Source organism: Symphalangus syndactylus, chromosome 18, assembly GCF_028878055.3.
Source record: "Symphalangus syndactylus isolate Jambi chromosome 18, NHGRI_mSymSyn1-v2.1_pri, whole genome shotgun sequence".
NCBI lineage: Eukaryota > Metazoa > Chordata > Mammalia > Primates > Hylobatidae > Symphalangus > Symphalangus syndactylus.
Window position 1 is genome coordinate 15,454,867 of NC_072440.2, and position 22,800 is coordinate 15,477,666.

The 22,800-nt window shown below is 40.5% G+C and overlaps 1 protein-coding gene across 3 annotated transcripts in view; it reads left to right on the forward strand.

Annotated features, from left to right (window-relative positions):
* Nucleotides 1-6,893, forward strand: part of SHISAL1 (shisa like 1) — a 156,918-nt gene extending 150,025 nt beyond the window's left edge. For all 3 annotated transcript variants that reach the window (XM_055254029.2, XM_055254028.2, XM_055254030.2), the window contains exon 5: nucleotides 718-6,893. In XM_055254029.2, coding sequence (XP_055110004.2) covers nucleotide 718 — 1 coding nt within the window. In that variant the 3' untranslated portion in view covers nucleotides 719-6,893. The remainder of the gene's footprint in view (nucleotides 1-717) is intronic.
* Nucleotides 6,894-22,800: the final 15,907 nt, after the last annotated feature.

The window sequence follows — 22,800 nt, forward strand, 5'->3', positions numbered from 1 at the left end:
TGTTCCACTGGTCTCCTGGCTCTTCCCTATTCCAGGAGCACCTTGGTCTCTTCTTTATAGCTTTGTATGACATGGTCGTATATTAGTGTCATTCCAAAATACATAATGATTTTTGTCAATATGAATGGTATCTGTATCTGTGTTTAATATTTAGTTTGTTATAGCAATGGTGACCATATAATTTATCAGCCAAATCAGAATACTTTTGAGGGTAAAAGGGGAACAACATTAAAAATTATGTCAGAACAACAAGTGTTAATTGAGACTGTCCCAAGCCATGACATATAATTACCCTAGTAATTGCTGAAGTCAATGCACACTGTTGCATTTTATAAATTGATCTGATGTCTTATAGGTTGACTATTATACCTCTATGTCTGCACTCTCCATTCTGCTAATTAACCTGTTGATTCTGTTAAATTTTCTATGTAAGTTATCCACAATTAACTGTAATTTTGGTTCTTCTATTCCAGTCCTATTCTATGCTTATTTTTCTTGTCTTATTGCATGAGCCAGAGCTCTAGTACTATATGGAGCTATGATAGCAGACGTTTTTTTCTTGCTTCTAGTCTTAAAGTCACATGGTTCACAATGTTCAGAAGACAAAACCCACATGCTCAGAGGAAACCTGGCTTTTTCTGGCACTGAGGCCAGAGAGAAATGTCCCCATGGAGAGGAGATACCATGTGATATTTTTTTTCCTTGTATTTCCTCCAGAAAACCCTTTTGCTGTGCCTCAGGATGGGGGAGATGAGATCTGAAGCACCCAGTGCAGCCTCCGAGAAGAACAACTTCCACAGAGATGCCAGCGACAGCCGAGATAGCGGCGGTGGCAGAGGAGGAAATGGTGCCTGTGCCCAAAGCCCCATTCCGTGGACTTCTGAGATATGGAGCAAACTCAGGGGTAGGGGCTGGGGGTGCAGGGGAGGGGATTCTGAGCCACCTGTCCGCAAGCAATAGTCCTACTTTGGGCTGGTGGCTTCTGAGAGGTGACTCATTGTGGACTCAGGATGACCAAGACAAAGCAACTCTGGCTGATTCCAGCCAGGAAGATTGAGGCCTGTGAGTTATACCCGTGGTTGAAAACCGAAGCTTCCCTTGCCCCCGCTCCCTCCAACAGCGGCCCCTTGGGGCTATTTGTGTCAGAATATTGAATGTGCGTGTGTGTGCGCGTGTGTGATTTGGGGTGTTCTTTTTGTTTGCTTGGTTAGTTGGTTTTTATTGGGGCTTCCCCCCTCAAGTTCTCTGATGGGCATGAGTCACCCTCCGGCTGGGGGTTCTCATCCATGTCAATGTCCAAGCCGCAAGCTTCTTGCTAAGCACAGGGTACAGCCCCTCTGTGTCTCGGGGAGCACTGGGGATTTGAAAATGCCAGTCAGGGTTGGTTCTTACAGAATTTGTTTCTGTAACAATAGTAATACTAAGGGACGCATCTCAGGCTGACCACAGGGCAGGTACCAAGTTAAGTGTTTTTGTGCACTCTCTCTCTCACCACCTGGGAGGCAGGTATGATTAACCCCCTGCAGAAAAAGCTCACAGTGGGGAAGGGGTGCCCAGGGCCACATGGCTAGGAGGAGACCAATCCCTCATTTGACCTCAGGGGTGCAGGAACCCAAAGTCCAGGCTCCAACTCCCTGGACCTGACATGCTCCCCGGCCAGGGCACACCCTGCACAATGCTGGGAGTATCTCCTTGATGCCTCCACAGACCATTGCCCTGACTTCTCCACCATCACTGCCTGGAGCGCTGATCCACTCAGCACATTCTGGCCAAGCATCTGCTGTGTGCCAGGCCCCGTGCTGGGCAGTGATGGGAATGAAAGATGAGTCAGACCTCATCTCTGCCCCTGGGAAGCCTCCCATCTGGTGGGAGACACAGACACATGGATCTTTGCTGGAAAGGGTAACGAGGCTATGGAAACCCAGGGAGAAGGGTTCTAGAAATCCATCCCCTTTCAAGTGAGACTTCCACGTAAACCTAGATGCCCATACCATCAACCCACAGAGCTAATCACCCCCACTCCTGCCCCGCTGCCCTGGGGCATCTATGAGATGGCATCACCTAAATCATCACAAACATCTCCAAAGGCCACGCTGCCAGTATAGACACACTCATTCCGTGGGTGTTAGTGATACCAAATCTCCCCCAGCTCTTAGCTCACGAGGCCCTGCTTAATAAATGTATGTGTCCTCTAACCCAGCTTCCTCATTTCATCAGAGCTAGGGTTCTCACCCTGACCACCCAACCCTTCACCAGACACGACAGTGAGCAAGGCAGGTCCCTGCTCACTGTGCTAGCTTTCTACCTGGGGCAGGAAGACAGTGAAGAAGGAAGGTGGCAAGGGCGATGAGTGCTCTGCTGGGAACTCAGTGCCAGGAACTCAGTTCGAGAGACATGTGAGTGAGACCCTTGTGGACCTGGGGTGGTCTGGGAAGGCCTTCTTGAGCAGATGATTGAAGCCCAGATTTGAACGACACACAGGAGCCAGTAATGGGCGTTAAAGATATGAAAATAGCATTCCAGGCAGAAGGAACGGCTAGTGCAAAGATCCTGCGGCAGCCACAGGCTTGGTGGTTTCAAGGAAGCACAAGAAAGCCAGGTGGCTGGGGCCCCAGAGGGAAGGCAGAAGGAGATGAGGGTGATAGTGCCCAGCTCTGGGCTCCACTGTCAGTCAAGCTGTGCAAACACAATGCCCTGCCTTTGGAAAAGCAGAACAAACTTGCTAGGGCATAAAGCATCCTCCATTCTGCCTGGCTCTCCATCCTCCCAACAGCCCCATGAAGAAGGGACTCTCTCCATTTTATGGACGAGAAGACAGACTCAGCCGGGTCAAGTGGCTTGCCCAGGATCACACAGGTCGGCTGTGGAAGACCCAGGCCCCTGGCTTCAGTCTTTGGGTCCAGCTGTCTCCTCCAGGCAGTGCTGCCAGTGTCCAGGCATATGGCTTGGCAAAGTGGGAGAAGCTCTGCTTGGGGAGAGAAAGGCATGGCTTCCTCTCCCCTGATGTGAGCCATCCCAGGGCCATGTTGCCATAAGCGGGTGCACAGCCTGTCCACTAGCCCAGCTGGGGAAGCCACAGCTGTGTCCCATGTGCAGTGCCTCAGAAGGCAGAGGAAGCCTTGGGGTGGGGGCCTAAGACCCAGATTCTGACATCAGCTCTGCCACTGAGAACAGCGTGACCTTGGGCAAGGTCTGTTACCTCAGTTTCCCCATCGGTAAGAGGAAGGAGTCAGATGGGTATTTAAGGAGTTTGCAACCCTCGTGTCTTGCTCTCCTGGATGATGCTCTGTAGGTGCTTCCTCTGCCAAAAAGGAACTGGTGGCCTTGCCTCCCTCTCCTGGACACCTGGGGTCAGAGGTCACTGCCAAATAGACAACTAGAGCTGGGGTTCACCTAAGCACCCCTTGAGATTTACAACCTTCTAGGAGGACATTCCTCCTGCCTGCCCGCCCCCCTCCCTGCAAGAGGTCTTTTCAGGAATAACTGAAAAACCCATGGGGTTTGTGGTCCTGCTGCTCTGCCAAGTCCCTCTTGGGCAGCCGGGCTGAGGACTGGAACATTCTGTGGCAAGCAGGAGGCCTCAGCAGAGATCACCAAGACCCAGCACACCTGGTATAGATAGCCTGCGGCAAAGGCAGGTGCAGAGTGCAGACAGCCATGGCACCCTCCTTCCTGCAGGTCACCCCCACGAGCCACTTAACCTCTCAGAGCCTCTGCTTCTCACCTGTCAAGTGTGTGAAGTAGGGTACCAGGCAGTCACGGTACTTGCTGTCTCACAGAGGAGCCGACAGGTGAGAACAGTGTGCACGTGGGTGTGAACACTCAGTGTGGAAAGCAGGTGTGTGTGTGTGTGTATTCAATCCCCCAATGGTGTCAAGAGCTCCTCAAAATGCCATGGGTCCCCAGGTCATTGTGATAAACACTGTCCCCATCCTGCTGTGGTTGTGGCTGGCAGGTCCTTCAATGAGGAGAGTGTCCCTGAGAACAAGATGGATGCAGGGTAGTGACAAGTTCAAGCATAGATTTCTAGAATTACCACTTTTTAGCAACTCCTCAACCTGATTTTTTAAGCTGCCTACTTTTACTTTTTACTGTGAGCTTCTGTCCATCACCATGTAATTTGTAATAATAATAATACAAAAAGAAAGAAAAACACAAGAGGACAAGATGTCCACAGAGGAATCTGCATTCGAGGCTGCTTTGCAGAACTACCGCGTTTGTAAGGACTGTTTCCCACTGGGAACTGTGTGTAATTAACGAGCAGTTTTATGCTTTCCCTCTCGTCTGTGTACGGTGTGATTGTTGTGTGTTTCAGAATCTCTATTCAGAACCAATAGCTGGTAGTGCCCACTGGCTCGCTGCCCTCAAGTTAGCCTCTGAACGTGCCCTGCACCTAGAGAAGCAGCCTGCTCACCCGCCTCACCTGGCCGCTCCAGTGGCCAGGCCAGCACCTGACCATGACCATTGCTGATGTGCAACAGGCCTTAATTGAAAACACAAGTACATACGTGCACATGCAACCAGCTGTGCATGCACACACATGCATGGACGCACATGCACACACAGGTGATTTCACAGGTAGATCTGGTCCCTCTTGCTGTCTCCAATGCTCTAGAAAGCAGCAAGTAGGCAGCTGACAGTGGTCCCAGGGTGGGTGGCATCTCCCCTCATCATCAGAAAGATTCAGTCAAATTTTGTCCGAGAGCTGAAGAGAAGGACTTGGGAATGTCAGGGAAAACACGACAGGGATGGGGGTTAACAGGCTTCTTTGGCCGGGAGATGGTTCCCAGTTCACCGTCAAACCAAAAGCTCTCTTCAGGTCATGTCAAAGAGACCAGGGCTGTGGGTGTGGCTGGGCCTGGCACTGACTCCCCCACAGGCTGCTGTCCAGGTCGGGTCAGGATTACAGCCGCCATCTCCACCCAGGCCCCTCCGCTGGCTCAGCTGCTTTCACAATCACCGTGTCTGTTAGAGACTGTGCCATTCAAGGAGACAGGGTCCCCGGGGGTGCGGACTTGTAAAATTTTTTATTGGCTTATTTTAATTTTTCAACTTGGCTGAACTGGTCCCCATCAACAGGAAGAGCCTTCGGAAGTGAATTTACAGATTTCCCCCATGTTTGAAATTAACATAACATGAACCCAGGAGGCAGAGCTTGCAGTGAGCTGAGATCGCACCAGTGCACTCCAGCCTGGGCGACAGAGTGAGACTCTGTCTAGGTAGGTAGGTAGGTAAGAAGGAAGGAAGGAAGAACAGACCTGGATGGAGTTATTGGGAACATGTCTTATCAATGTTGAAGGGCAACCCATCACTACAGGGAGACATCCACGTGGGTTGTTTTCATCTGCTATGAAAATCTACAGTTGGAATCATGGAAGCAAACTGCAGGAATTCTTAATCATCCTGCTCATGTGGTGGGCATCAGAGGGTGTCTGCCTGGCCCCCACAGCACTGGGACGGTCAGAGAGGCCATGAGTGGATGACGCCCTGATCACTGCCCTTTGCAGTCCAGGAATGCATCACTGGGCTGGGGCCATGCCCTGTGCCCTCTGGAAGACAAGCCTGTGCACTATGTGCCAGATGCCATGCACAGTGCCCTAGTTCCTTGCTGTAGCACCAACACGTCCCACGCTGGTGCTTAAGTGCATGCAAACAACTTTAGGGGTTGTGGCCCGAAAAGCTCAAATGTTAAAGTTCAGCAGTCAGGCGAGCTAGAAGAGGTCAGGATCCTCCTAGAAAACTCACTCGATGACACACGCTTCCCTCACCTATTCAACGGATACTTGCCAAGCGCCTGCTGCTTGCCAGGCCCTGTACCCAGGGCCCATCTGGGAGCCATTCCTGCTATAGCTGGGACCACCTGTGAAACAGCTAGTTGTGCGTAACAGACATGCTCAGATTCACAAAATGAATTCAGAACACTTACCTGTCCCACCCATGAAAGTGACCTTGGAGGTGTCGTTGCCCCCACCACCCCAGTTTCTAGTCCAAGCCAACAGCTGGTGCTAGATAGATGCTTCATGAATGAGCAGATTTGACTGTTAGTTACTCTGTACCTAAAACTCCTATCTTCACATCAAAGCCCTGACAGATTTGCCCTTGACAGACTGAAATCCAGGGCTGCTGCAGGGTTCACCTCCAGGAGGCACCATTCACGACACTGTCCCATAAATGGTAATGGGCTCCCAGGGATACTGCTTACATAGACTGCACTGAGAACGGTGACCCTTGGGTTTGTACAATGAGGTGCCCCGTTGAATGACCCTAAACCAGCCTCCAAAATGTGCGGGATCCCACATCATTGATCAGCGCCAACCCTGAGCACAGGATCAAAAACTATAGATGACATGGCCACCCTGGCCACAACTGGAACCAAACTGGTGGCCCCAGAGAGAGCCTCTTCTTGGAATTGCACGTCAGTTTCTCATACCCAGTTTCTTCCTATTTTTCCCCATTTCCCATTTTAAAGCTAGCGGCATACCTCACAGTCAAATAACCAAGTGGTCAGTGTCTGGACGATGTGCAGTAATGAGGTGGGGGCTGCAAGGGTGAGGGGCTCAGTCACCTTAACAAGGCAGGAAACCTCCCACAAAAGGCTGATGTGTCATCCCCAGGGCCAGCTGGACAAGGGCATGCAGCGGCAGGGGTGGGGGGATGGAAATATTTTCTCTCCTGTAAACTCTGACTTCATGTGAGCAGGCATGGGGTCTCCCTGAGAGCTGATAACCGGGAAAACCAAAACCAACAATATTCCTAATAATAATACTAGAATGTAAGAATAATCATGTGTTTTTCACTGACCGCTGTTGCTCTGCTTTTGTCTTTATATACAGTAGTTTTTCTAACAATGTCCCTAGGTTTTAATAAAGGAGTGTCATGTCAACTGTTCCCTAGATTGACGTTTGCTTCGATGTTTCAAAATGAGCTCAAGGGAACCTGTGCCTGCATAATATGTCACTCTGTTGGGGAGGGTGGAGGACTAGGGGCTGGGGTCCCAGCCAAGGTGGTGTTGGGGGAGCTGGGCACATGAGTCCGTCCTGAACACTCAATGCCAATGGCAGGTCGATGCCACCTCCAAAGGGGCAGGGGCAAGGTCAGAGAAGAGTGACAGAGCCCTGAATCTGGCACTAGCACTCGACAAGACAGAGCTGAAAGCACGTGGAGGGTGGGGGGCGGGCATCACTGCAGATGGCATGCCATCCGTGGCCCCTGGTGTGACATGCCAGGTGCCTCTTGTTTGTCATCTCATTGGCAAGAGGACAGAGTAACCTCCTTTAATGAGCACTGTGCTCCTGAAAAGCTACCATCCCTCATGCTGGGACCGTGTGTCCCTCACGCTGGACACAGAGTCAACTCTGGCCCCACCCGCCAGCAGGAGGAGTGAGGATGCAGGAGAAGGGACAGGCTGCACCGTGGAGAAAAGCTGCACCCGGCCTTGCAACCCAGTCCCACTTCACCTGGGGCCCAGAGGCCCCCCAACACCTGAAATCTGATGACGGGGATACCAGACTGCTGGCACCCCCAGACAATGGATGGTGGCAAATACTATTTTCCTCCAGAGAGGTCTCATCATCCGACGCTTCAAAATATTTCTGCCAACAATTTACCAAATGTATCTTTCCTGGCACACAATCAGAGATCACCAGGTACACAAGGCAGCAATGTGAAGAAGCAATGGAGGCACAAGGATTAGGAGACAGGCAGAGAGACCACAAAGCCCAGGAGCAGTGAGACACGTGTCTTCACACAGCCACACTTACTGTGCTCCAAATACATAAAATCACATCTGAAACCCATAAAAAAAGATACAGGAAATTTTCTAAAGAGCCGATTAGAAACTGTAGAAATTTCTTAAAAAGTACATAATAACCCAAATTAAGGTCTCAGTAAATGAGTTTAAAAGCAGATTATATAAGACAGTGTGGTATTGGCAAAAGAACAGACAGACCAATGAACAGAACAGACAGCCCAGAAATAGACCCACATAAAATAGTGAACTGATCTTTGACAAAGGAGCAAAAGCAATAGAATGGAGGAAAAAATAGTCTTTTCAAGAAATGGTGCTGGAACAACTAGACATTCACGTGGAAAAAATACAAATCTGGACACAGACTTTACACTCCAAAAAATTAACTCAAAGTGGATCATAGACCTAAGTGAAAAAAAAAAAAAAAAAAAAAAAAAAAAAAAAAAAAAAAAAAACAACAACCCCACAACTGTAGAACTCCTAGAAGATAATATAGGAGAAAATCTAGATGACCTTGGTTGGGCAATGACTTTTTAGATACAACACCAAAGACACGATCTATGAAAGAAAGAATTGATAAGTTGGACTTCATTAAAATTAAACATTTCTGCTCTGTGAAACACTATCAAGAGAATGAAGAGACAAGCCAAAGAACGGGAGAAAATATTTGCAAAAAGACACATCTGATAAAGGATCATTAGCCAAAATATACAAAGAATTCTTAAAACTCAACCATAAGAAAACAGCCAGGCACAGTGGCTTGCACCTGTCATTCCAGCTATTTGCAAGGCTGAGGCAGGAGGGTCACTTCATCCCAGAAGTTTGAGACCAGCCTGGTAGCTACAGTGAGACCCTGTCTCAAAAAAGAAAACAAGCTGGGCACAGTAGCTCACGCCTGTAATCCCAGTACTTTGGGAGGCTAAGGTGGGTGGATCACCTGAGGTCAGGAGTTCCAGACCAGTCTGACTGACATGGTGAAACCCCATTTCTACTAAAAATACAAAAAAAATATATATATATTAGCCAGGCGTGGTGGTGCATGCCTGCAATCCCAGCTATTTGGGAGGCTGAGGCAGGAGAATCACTTGAACCCAGGAGACAGAGGTTGTAGTAGGCCGAGATTGCGCCATTGCACTCCAGCCTGGGTGACAGAGCTAGACTCTGTCTCGACAAAAAAAAGGAAAAGAAAAGAAAACAAACAACGTGATTAAAAAAATGAGCCAAAGACCTTAAGAGGCACCTCACCAAAGAAGATACACAGGCAGCAAATAAGCATCTGAAAAGATGCTCCACCTCATATGCCATCAGAAATGCAAATTAAAACAATGAGATACTATGACACACCTATTAGAATGGCCAAAATCCAGAACACCACCAACAACAAATGCTGATGAGAATGCGGAGAAACAGGAGCTCTCATTCACTGCTGTGGGAATGCAAAATGGTACCCACTTTGGAAGACAGTTTGGCAGTTTCTTACAAAACAAAACATATTTTTACCATCCGACCCAGCATTCACACTTCTTTGTATTTACCCAAAGGAGTTGACAACTTATGTCCACACAAAACCTGCACATGGGTGTTTATAGCTTTATTCATAATTGCCGAAACTTGGAAGAAACCAAGATGTCCTTCAGTAGGTGGATAGATATAAACTGTGGTACATCCAGACAATACAAGATTATTCAATGCTAAAAAGAAATGAGGTATCAAGCCATGAAAAGACATGGAGGAAACACAGATGCATATTACCGAGTGAAAGAAGCCAATCTGAAATTGTGATTTTCCTACAAGGAAATTCCTTGTGGACAAAGGACAGACAGAACTCAAAATCCTCCTTCTGCTCACGTGAGACAAATGCATGTCTGATTTGCTTCCTCTGACCTATTGGTTCACTAAGCCAAACTAAGGTAGAAGTGGCTATTCTTCTATGCCACCCCACATGATGATTGTGTTTTTGGTGAAAGGCTGGCTGATCAGACACTCAAAAGAATGCAAGCATTTGTCTCTTACCTACCTACGACCCAGAAGTCCCTTCCCCGACTTTGAGTTGTCCCACCTTTCCGGACCGAACCAATGTACACCTTACACATATTGATTATAATGTCTCATGTCTCCCTAAAATGTATAAAACCAAGCTGTACCCCAACCACCTTGGACACGTGTCCTGAGGATCTCCTGAAGCTCTGTCATGGGTGTGTCCTTAATCTTAGCAAAATAATCTTTCCAAATTGATTGAGATCTGTCTCAGAGACTTTTGGGTTCACACTTGTATCCTGAAAACTACAAAACACTGCTTAAAAAAAAGAAAAAAACAATAAATAAGTAAATGAATTATTTTTATAAGAAGAGAAAACACTGCTGAAGGAAATCAAAGGAAATCTAAATAAATGAAGAGATGTGACGTATTCATAGATTGAAATACTCAACAACGTAAAGATGTCAATTCTCCCCAAATCAGATTGATGTCAATTACCTCCAATTCCTGCCAAAATCCCAGGAAGATTTTTTGAGGACAGACAAAATAATTCTAAAATTTATACAGAAAAGCAAAGGACAAGAATAGCTTAAGATAATTTTGAAACAGAATAAAGAGGGAGAAATGGGAGTAATCACTCAACCCAATTTTACTACTTATATAGCTATAGCAATCAAGACTACCTGGTTTTATTAGAAGGACAGACACACAGATGAATGGAACAGAATAGAGAACTTAAATAGACCCACACATATTTGCCAAACTGATTTTTGACTAAGGTGCAAAAGCAGTTTGATAAGGGAAAGACAGGCTTTCCAACAAATGGTGGTGGTGCAATTGGATAGTCATAGGAAAAAGGTAAAAGAAAATAGACCCTTGAGGTAAGCACCTAAGTCTTATATACTAAGTAAAAATAATATTAAAGTAGAATATAAATTTAAACATTAAATGTTAAACTATAAAGCTTTGGGAAATATTCTTTAAAATAAAAACTGATTAATTGGGCTTAATCACAATTAAAATGTTTTGGTCTGTGAGAGACCCTGTTAAAGGGAGGAACAGACAAGCTACAGACAGTAAAAAACAAAAATTTCAAACCACATATCCAACAAAGGACTAGTAGCTAGACACAAAAAAAAACACTCAAAAGTAAATAGTAAAAGACAAAAACAATCAAAGTAGACATGAAGATACATTTTACTAAAGAGGATATACAAAGGGCAAATAATTTTGATGAAGTCCAATTGATCTATTTTTTACATTGTTGCTTGTGCCTTTGGTTTCATATCTAAGAAACCATTACCTAATCCAAAGTCATCAAGAATTACTCATATGTTCTCTTCTAAGAACTTTATAGTTTTAGCTCTTACATTTAGGTCTTTGATCCACTTTGAGTTAATTTTGTATATGGTGAGGTAGAGGTCCAACTTCATTCTTTTTCATATGGATATCCAATTGTCTCAGTACAATTTGTAATTGTTCTGGCACCACTATCAAAAACCAACCGACCATAAATGTGAGGGTTTTTTTTTTTTGTACTTTAAATTCTGTTCCTTTAATATGTCTATTCTTACGCCAGTACCATTCTCTTTATTAGCATAGCTTTGCCGTAAGTTTTAAAACTGGGAAGTATGAGTCTTCAAACTTTGTTCTTCTTTTTCAAGACTATTTTGGCTAATATGGGTCTCTTGCATTTCCATATGAATATTAGGATCAGCTTGTCAATTTTTGAAAATAAGGTAGCTAGGATTTCGAGAGGGACTTTGTTGAATTTATAGATCAATTTGGTGAGTATTGTCACATTAACAATATTAAGTATTCCAATCCATGAACATAGGATGTCTTTTTATTTATTTAGACCTTTTAAAATTTCTTTCAAGAATGTTTTGCAGTTTTCAGGATATAAGTTTTATACTGTTTTGTTAAATACAGACAGCAAATAAGTATATGAAACAATATTTAACATCATTAATCATTAGGCAGATGCATATTAAAACCACAATGTAGTATCACTACACACCTATTAGAATAGTAAAAATAAAAAACCTTACTGGTGGGGCTGTAAAATGTTACAGCTACTCTGGAAAACAGTTTGGTAGTTTCTTTAGAAACTGAACATGTGGCTGTGTGTGGCAGCTTACACCTGTAATCCCAGCACTTTGGGAGGCCGAGGCAGCTGGATCATGAGGTCAGGAGTTTGAGACCAGACTGGTCAAGATGGTGAAACCCCGTCTCTACTAAAAATACAAAAATTAGCCGGGCGTAGTGGTGGGCGCCTGTAAGCCCAGCTACTTGGGAGGCTGAGGCAGGAGAATTTTTTGAACCCAGGAGGTGGAGGTTGCAGTGAGCCGAGATCGTGCCACTGCACTCCAGCCTGGGCAACAGAGCAAGATTCTGTCTCAAAAAAAAAAAAAAAAAGAAAGGAAAAAAGAAAAAGAAAACTGAACATGCAACTACCATCTAACCCAACAACAGTACTCCTGCACATTTATTCCATTTAAATTAAAACAAATATTTATATAAAAACCTGTAAATAACTGTTTATAGCAACTTTATGACATAAAATGATGGAAAACACATGTGGGAAAAATCCACATGTACTTCAGCTGGAGAATGGTTAAATTGTAGTACATTCATAACATGGAATACAATGCAACAATAAAAATAACTATTGATACATGCAAAAATCTGGATGAAACTCCAGATATTATGCTTAATAAAAAAGCCAACCACCACAAGTTACATATTGTATTTATATAATACTCTTAAAATGATGCAATTATAAAAATGGATACCATATTAATATTAATGATTGTCAGGGATTAAGGAGGGGGTGGGACAGGAGGAAAGTGGGTGTGGCTATCAAAGAACCACAGGAGGGATCCTTGTGATGGAAATGCTCTGTAATTCAGTGTGTTGATGTCAGTATCCTAGTTGTGATATTGTAATGTAGTTTTGCAAGAGGCTGCAACTGAGGGAAACCAAGTAAAAGAATGTCTCTGTACTACTTCTTACAATTGCATGTGCATATGCAATTATCTCAGAATAAAAAGGTTTAATTTTAAAAATCAGATTAGACACAAATGGAGAGGTAATTAATCAACCTGAAGATACGTCGAAAGAAAACATCCAGAATAAAGAGAGGGGATAAAAGAACGAAAAACACAGAAAAGTACTTAGCAGTCATATATACATATATATGTGTGTGTGTGTGTGTGTGTGTGTATGTATATGATATATATACTGAAAGGAGATATATAACTGAAATATAATTGTTCCAATAGGCAAGGTAAAAGGGATTGGGGGAGAAATACTATTTGAAGAGATAAAAGGTTAAGAATTTTCTGCAACTACTGAAAGACATCAAGCCACAAGTTCAAGAAGCTCTACTAAACTGAAGTAGAAGACAAAGAGAAAACCTTAAAAGCAGTCAGAAAAGGGGTGGGGGTGGGAGTGGAGATTAACTGCAAAGAAGCACAATTAGACTTGCAAACTACAATAAAAGTACTGGAAACTAAAGGACAATATAATATTATTTTATACTATTATATCAAACAGCATATATGTTAAAAGAAACTGCCAAACTAGAATTCTAAACCTAGCAAAAATATCTTTCAAGAGTGAAGGTAAAATAAGACTTCTTAGAAAAGATGAAAATTTTTAAAATATATAATAACTAATAGACCCCAACTTTAAAAAATATACCAAAGTGTATTCTTTAGGCAGTAAAACAAATGATCCCAGGCAGAGGTTGATGATACAGACAGGAATAAAGAGCAACAGGAAGGACATATCTGGGGCAAATCTAAATAAAGAGTGGCTGATTTGATGGTTGTAATAATGTCTCGTGAGTTTTAAAATATACATAAATAAAATATGTAACGACTGCAGAGAACACAGTAGGGGTATAAGTTAAAGTATTGTTAGGTCCTCGGATTGTCCAGGAATACCAAACAATATTTACAATATTATGTTAAGGATGCATTTTGTAATCTCTAGGGTAACCGTTGCAATAACAGTAAAAGAAAATATAACTTCCAAGCTAATATAAAGGAAAACACGGAATGACAAAATGCAGTTATCCAAAAGAAGAAAACAAAAATTGAGAAAAAAGAATATAAAACAGGTGGGACAAAAAAAAATCACATAATTAAAATATTTAAAACCAAATATTTTAGTAATTACATCAAATATAGGTGAATGAAATGTGCCATTTAAAACACAAAGACTATCAGATTGGATTTTAAAAAAAAACAAAAACACCAACTATATGTTATTTATAAAAGACATTTACAACATTAGGTCACAGAAAGTAAGTGCAAGTAAAAGGATGGGAAAAGATATACTGTGCAAGCACCAACGCAAACAAACAATAAACAGAAAAACTGGTGTATCTGTAATAATATCAGATAAAGTATACTTAAAGATGAGAAGTATTAGCAAAGATATAGGATAACATTTCATAATGATAAAAGACAATTCTACAAGAAAATATAACTATCTTAAATTGGTAGGCACCTACTGACACATAACCTCAAAAAATATATAGCAAAACTGATAGAACTATAAGAAGTAGACAAAATCACAATTATACTGGGAAATTTTAGCATACTTCTCTCTATAACAGGTCAAACAATCAGATGAAAGATAAGTAAGAATATGAAGAGCTGAATGTGATCAAGAAATCTACCTAATGGAGATATCTAGAATAATGCATTCAACACATACCAATACACATTTTCCTCATGCAGACACAGAACTTTTACAAAAAGTTACCTTATACTGTATAATTAAGCAAGTATCAGTGAACTTCAGAGGACTTTATTTGACCACAATGCCATTAAGATAGAATTCTATAAAATAGATACATATAGGAATTTTCTACTATATTTCTCACACTTCTGAAGGCTGAGAAGTCCAAGATCAAGGCACTGGCAGATGTGGGATCTGGGGAAGACTCTCTGCCTCCAAGATAGCGCCTTGTTGCTGTGTTCTCTGGGGATGAATGCTGTTTTCCAAACATATGGGGATATTCTAGCATACACACACACACACACACACACACACACACACGAAAAAAACCATATATATATATTTAGTGTGTGTATATATATATGTGTGTGTATATATTAGAAAATTCCTATAGTTCCATATATATTCCATATATATGCTAGAAAAAATATATTACATATAAAAAATCTATTATATATAATAGATATAATATATAATAGATATATATAATAGATATTATATATAATCGATATATAATATATAATAGATATTATATAATAGATATAATATATAATAGATATATGTAATAGATATTATAATATATAATAGATATATGTAATAGATATTATAATATATAATAGATATAATAGATATTATAATATATATAATAGATATATATAATATATAATAGATATATAATATATAATAGATATATATAATATATATCATATAATAGGTATTATATATTATATATTATATAATAGATATTATACATAATATAATAGATATTATATATAATAGATATTATACATAATATAATAGATATTATATATAATAGATATTATATATAATATAATCGATATTATATATAATAGATATTATATATAATCGATATTATATATAATAGATATTATATATAATCGATATTATATATAATAGATATTATATATAATCGATATTATATATAATAGATATTATATATAATCGATATTATATATAATAGATATTATATATAATCGATATTATATATAATAGATATTATATATAATCGATATTATATATAATAGATATTATATATAATCGATATTATATATAATAGATATTATATATAATCGATATTATATATAATAGATATTATATATAATCGATATTATATATAATAGATATTATATATAATCGATATTATATATAATATAATAGATATTATATATAATAGATATTATATATAATATAATAGATATTATATATAATAGATATTATATATAATATAATAGATATTATATATAATAGATATTATATAATATAATAGATATATATAATAGATATATATAATATATTATATATTATATAATAGATATTATAGATAATATAATAGATATATAGAATATAATAGATATATAATATATTATATATTATATATAATATAATAGATATTATATAATAGATATTATATATTATATTATATATATCGTATTATATTATATATAATAAATATATAATATATTATATATAATATCTATTATATATATATTTTTATATATATACTAAAACCCCACCTCTACTAAAAATACAAAAAAATAGCTGAGTGTAGTGATGCACACCTGTAATCTCAGCTTCTCAGGAGGCTGAGGCACGAGAATCACTTGAACCTGGGAGGCAAAGGTTGCAGTGAGCCAAGATTGTGCCATTGCACTCCAGCCTAACTGACAGAACAAGACTCTGTCTCAAAAAAAAGAAAAGAAAAATAAATAAATTATATATACATATAAAATATATAAAAATTCCCATATGTTTGGAAAACAAGAAATATAAATAGGCTAATGTCAAAGAATAAATCATAATGAAAATTAGAATACATTCGAGTATAAGGAATTGTTACATATTTAAACTTATGTGATTCAGATAAGTAAGTGCTTAAGAGAAAATTCAAGCTTAAGAGCATATCTTGGTAAAAAAATCAAAGAACATCTAAATTAATGAAGAGATGTAGCATGTTCATGAGTTGGAAGACAAAACAGTAAATGTGTCAATTTTCCCCAAGTTGATACAGAAGTTTAACTGACTGAAAACTAATGTCAGCCATACTTTTCACAAATAAAAACAGAACAGTCGGCCGGGCACGGTGGCTCATGCCTGTAATCCCAGCACTTTGGGAGGGTGAGGTGTGCGGATCACGAGGTCAGGAATTCAAGACCAGCCTGACCAATATGGTGAAACCCCGTCTCTAGTAAAAATACAAAAAATTGGCCAGGCGGTGGCGCATGCCGGTAATCCCAGCTACTCGGGAGGCTGAGGCAAGAGAATCGCGTGAACCCAGGAGCTGGAAGGTGGCAGCTTGGGCGACAGAGAAAGACTCCATCTCAAACAAAAAAAAAAAAAAAAAAGAACAGTCAAATAAACACAAAGTATATAAAAAGGAAAAGAACAATGAAGACAAATACACAACTAAAGAAAAAGAGAAACATAACACAGAGACGATCAGCAAGGCCAAATGCTTGTTCTTTAAAAAATAAAATAAAATTGATAAATCCCTGGCAAAACTCATATGATAAAACTGAAAGAAGACACAAATTCCCAATATCAGAAATTAGAAAGAAGACACCACTACACCTCCAGCAAGCACAAAAATGAAAACAGGCTGAAATGGTTTGAAGGTATGTTTTCCCCCAAAATTAATATTTTGAAACCTAAGACCCGATGTGATAGTATTAAGAGTCAAGGCCCTTAGGAAGTAATTAAGTCTTGAGGATGGAGCCCTCATGAATGGGATTAGTGACATTATAAAAGGGCTGGAGGGGACTTTCTGGGCCTTTTTGCCTTTCCATTTCTTCTACCATGTGAAGACACAGCGTTCATCCCCAGAGGACACAGCAACAAGCCGCCATCTTGGAGGCAGAGGGCGAGGCTTCCCCAGACCCCACATCTGCCAGTTCCTTGATCTTGGACTTTCCAGTATTCAGAACAGTGAGAAATTAATTTTTATTGTTTGTAAGTTACCCAGTCTGAGGTATTCTGTTACAGCAGCCCAAAAGGACTAAAAAGGAAATTGTTATGAAAAAATAATATCCAAAGCGTTTGAAAATATAAAAGAAATACTTTTCTTTAAAAAGTACAAATTTTCAAAGCTGATATAGAAATATAGAAATGTAAAGGGTCCTATAGTAATTAAATCAATTGAATCCATAACCAAATCTCTCCCACTAAGAAAACCCCAGGGACATGGATGAAGCTGGAAACCATCATTCTCAGCAAACAAACTAACACAGGAAGAGAAAACACCACATGTCCTCACTCATACATGGGAGTTGAACAATGAAAACACATGGACACAGAGAGGGGAACATCACACACCGGGGCCTGTGGGGGCTGGGGGGCAGGGGGAGGGAGAGCATTAGGACAAATACCTAATGCATGCAGGGCTTAAAACCTAGGTGATGAGTTGGTAGGTGCAGCAAACCACCACGGCGCATATATACTTATGTAACAAACCTGCACGTTCTGTACTTGTATCCCAGAACTTAAAGTAAAATAAAAGTAAAAAGAAAAAAAAAACCCAGGCCCTACAAATTCAACCATTTAAGGAAGAGATCACGCCAATCATAAGCTCTTCTAGAAACCATGCCAATCATATACAAGCTCTTCTAATGAATATTAAAGAGCATAAAATGGCCTCAATTGATTTTTGAGACTAGAATTACCCTGATACTAAAACCTGACAAAGTAAGTCTCACTCATCAGCATAGACGCAAAAATCTCAATTAAAAGACAATAAACAGAATTCAGCATGACCTAATCAGGTATATGAACAGAAATGTCTGCTCATTAGTGCATTCTCACACTACTGTAAGACATACTTAAGACTGGGTAACTTATAAAGAAAAGAGGTTTAATGACTCACAGTTCCACATGGCTGGGGAGGCCTCAGGAAACTTACAATCATGGCAGAAGGCACCTCTTCACAGGGTGGCACATGCCTGTAGTCCCAGCTACTCGGGAGGCTGGGGCAGGAGAATCACTTGAACCCGGGAGGCAGAGGTTGCGGTGAGCTGCACTGCACTCCAGCCTGGGCAACAAGAGTGAAACTCTGTCTCAGATGACAGCAGAAAGGAGAGCAGCGTGGTGGAGGCAGACCCTTATAAAACCATCAGATCTCCTGAGAACTCACTTACTCTCACGAGAACAGCATGGGGGAAACCACCCCCATGATTCAATTACCTCCACCTGGTCACACTATTGACACCTGGGGGTTATTACAATTCGAGATGAGATTTGGGTGAGGACACAGAGCCAAACCATATCAATCAGGTTGCTTTGACATCAGAAAACAATAAATATAATTAGGGGAATTCGCATTTTTTCTTTAATAGAAAAATATATGATCATTTTAAGAGATACAACAAAAATTGTAAAGTTCAACAGCCATTCAAGACAAAAACAGCTAGGCAAGCTAGGAGTCCAAGAGAACTTTATTTTAACAGACACTAGATAGCCACAAAAAATTACAGAAAATATCTTACTTGTCTCAATACTTGAAATATGGAAAGCTTTCCTTTCCTGTAAGAAGCAAGCCCGTGGTCCCAGCTGTCATCACTGCTACCCAACATTGACTATGAAGTCTCAGGCAGTACAGGAAGACACAGACAAGAAACAAAAGGTGTAAGGATCAAAAAGGAAGAAGTTTTCAAACATTACCTTTCACAGATGATATGATTGTATAGGTAGAAAACCTAAAATAGTCTAACATAAATTATTTCCAGTAGCTAAACATTAAGAAATATGTAATCCCAGCAGTTTGGGGGGCTGAGGTGGGTGGATCACCTGAGGTCACGAGTTTGAGACCAGCCTGACCAACATGGAGAAACCCCGTCTCTACTAAAAATAAAAAATTAGCCGGGCGTGGTGGTGCATGCCTATAATCCCAGTTACTCGGGAGGCTGAGGCAGGAGAATCACTTGAACCCAGGAGGCAGAGGTTGCAGTGAGGCACATTGCACTTCAGCCTGGGGAAAAATAGCAAAGCTCCATCTCAAAAAAAAAAAAGACAGAAAGCAATACGTTATCTCATTCATGCAAAATCTAATGTGGGTTGGTGAAAACCCCTTTAGTTCTAGGCATCCTTCATCCTGTCCACCATCACCTCACTGGTGGCCTCCAAGGTCACCATGACGAAAGACAAGAGTTTTAGGGAAACACATCAACTTTGAAACTTTGGCCCAAAAGTGGTACATGACACTTCCACTCACATTTCATTTGCTAGAACTAGTCACATGGCCCCACCTAACTACTAGGAAGTAGGAAGTGTAATCTTCCTGTGTGCCCCGCTGGTCATTGTTTTTCCCATACGTAGAACATACTCTCAATTTCTCAAGAGAGAAAACCCCATTCCCATAAGTCAGCAAATCCAGCTTGAAACTGAGGGTCTTCTTAGGCTAGGCACAGTGGCTCATGTCTGTAATCCCAACACTTTGGGAGACCAAGGGGGGGTGGATCACCTGAGGTCAGGAGTTTGAGACCAGCCTGACCAATATGGTGAACACCCCATCCACAAAAAAAAAAAAAAAAAAAAAAACCCACAAAAAAAAGAAAGAAATTGAGGGTCTTCAAATTGAGCTGCCTAGTGCTCTCCATCAGGTCTATACCTGCTTCTTCTTGGTCTGGAGATTTGTAAACTAGAAGAGACATATTCCTTTCCTCCTATACAGACCCAATATTCAATGATGGAGTAGGGTTAGGACAACTGCAATAAATACTTTTACTTTTAAATGGAGAGAATGAAGACAGATAGAGGCAACAATTCTGAAATCTTCTTAGGCTCTGCGCATTGGCTCATGTCTGTAATCCCAACAACTTTGAGAGACCGAGGCGGGTGGATCACCTGAGATCAGGAGTTTGAGACCAGTCTGACCAATACGGTGAAACCCCGTCTCTAAAAAAAAAAAAGAAAAGAAAAGAAAAGAAAGAAAAAGAAATTGAGGGTCTTCAAGTGAACTGCCTAGTGCTCTCCATCAGGTCTATACCTGCTTCTTCTTGGTCTGGAGATTTGTAAACTAGAAGAGACATATTACTTGCCTCCTACACAGACCCAATATTCAATGATGGAGTAGGGTTAGGACAACTGCAATAAACACTTTTAGTTTTAAATGAAGAGAATGAAGACAGGTAGGGGTAACAATTCTGAAATCCTTCTGAGTAGACATTGTGAAAGCTCCTACCCTTGTTAGAGAAGGTTTCTTCATTAAGCTTCTCTAGGAAGAAGTCCCTTGTTCCTTGTTCTCCCTGGCCCTTTTGTCATTCCATCACCCTCCTTGGCCACATCTCAAATGGACGTGGAAGAATATGCTGTGTTTGGACTGTGAAACTCAGCTGCTGTTGGCCCATGGAAAATTGGGGAGCCATAGTTTGTTTTAAGTCATGAATAGTCCGAGCCCTTTTTAGTTCAAACTATGGGTTTCTTTTGTAATACAATGTCCTTAAAACTTAGTCTGCTTTTGATTTGTTTCCAAAGAGTTTCCTGTACCATAACTCCCTGAGAAGTTCTTTTTGAGATGTATATCTCAACTTATTTACCTTCTTTGCTCCCCCATCTCTCTCTTGCACACAATATCATGGCACTTACCTTGAGTCTATCTGGATCTTTTTAATCTGCCTTTTGCCCTGAGGTAGTTTGAGCCTTTGTTGCTCAATGGTGTTGTCAATCCTGTATCAAGTCAGTTGGCATCTGGAAACAGTCGGCTTTTTAATTTTGCTAAGCCCTAACTTTCTGGAATTTCTCTATTTCCTTTATTGCTGCTCACAAACTAGCCACTTATTTCTTGTAAGACTTTGTTGAATAAAATCAACAGCCAAGATATGCTTACAATAGCCTTCTTTCTTAGCCTTCTTAATGCAAGTATGCCATTTAACAAGTGTGTTACCATTAATAGTACAGATTGCCATGCCCCAGCCTCCAGTAGCAGTGTCCTTGGCACACACCACCAGCCACTGAGCTAATGCTGTATATTTTGACTTTTTGATACAGCAGCACCAATGATTAGTCGGGACAGGATAGGCTATACTGAGGTAAAAAACAAAGGGTTGTTTATCACTCACGCAAAGATGATGCAATCAGGCAAAGCTCCAGGGAAGAAACTCTCCTCCATAAAGTGACGCAGGGATCCAACTGCTTTCATCTTGTGTCTCCACAATTTCAACACAGAGCCTCCCTGCAGTGAATGTCATGGAAAGGGAAACAGAATAAAGGAGGCGCTCTTCATGACTTCATCCCAGAAATAGTGTTATATATTGCCTTCCTAAAACCCCCCAAATTAAAACATACTACAAAAACACTATGACCAAATCAATATGTCATTGGCATAAGAATGACCGATTAGAATATAAAATATATGTGAGTATATATAATAATTTCATATAACAAAAGTAACATTTTGGTACAGTGGGGAATTATTATTTAATACATAATTATTTTGTTTTCATCCCAGAAATAGTGTTATATATTGCCTGCCTAAAACCCCCCAAATTAAAACATACTACAAAAACACTACGACCAAACCAATATGTCACTGGCATAAGAATGACAGATTAGAATATAAAATATATGTGAGTATATATAATAATTTAACAAAAGCAGCATTTCAATACAGTGGGGAATTATTTAATACATAATTATTTTGTTTTTCACTAAACCACAAAGATTTAACTGGCATAACAGGCTACTTATCCAGAAAAAAAATAAAATTGGACTCCTGTTTTAGCCATATATGAAAATAAGATTTATATTAAAGGCTTAAATAGAACAATAAAAATTCAGCAAGAAATTCTGAAGGGTTATATCAACACTCTCAACAAAGGGACAGGTTCCTAACCAAGACCAGATACCCAGGAGCTATAGAAGGAATGATAAACATTTGGTAATGCAAAAATTAATTTTTGTATGACAAAAGATGATGTAAAGTCAATATATAATTGAGATTTGGAACACAGAGCCACTTGTAAGGCTGAAATTTAATATACAGAGAACACGCACAAATTGACAGGGAGGGAACAAACAACCCAATAGAAAAGCAAAAAGAAAAACCAAGAGGCAAGTCACAGAAGGAAGCCAAATGTCACCCAACATATGAAAAGACCTTCAGACTTCCTGGGATGGCAAAGGGGAGCCAGTTGAAATAATGAGATACCACTTTATGCCTATCAGACTGGCAAAAAATAAATCTACAAATCTATTGTTGGCAGCTGTGTGAGAAAAGGGTACTCTTCGGCTGGGCGCAGTGGCTCACGCCTGTAATCCCAGCACTTTGGGAGGCCGAGGCGGGTGGATCACGAGGTCAGGAGATTGAGATCATCCT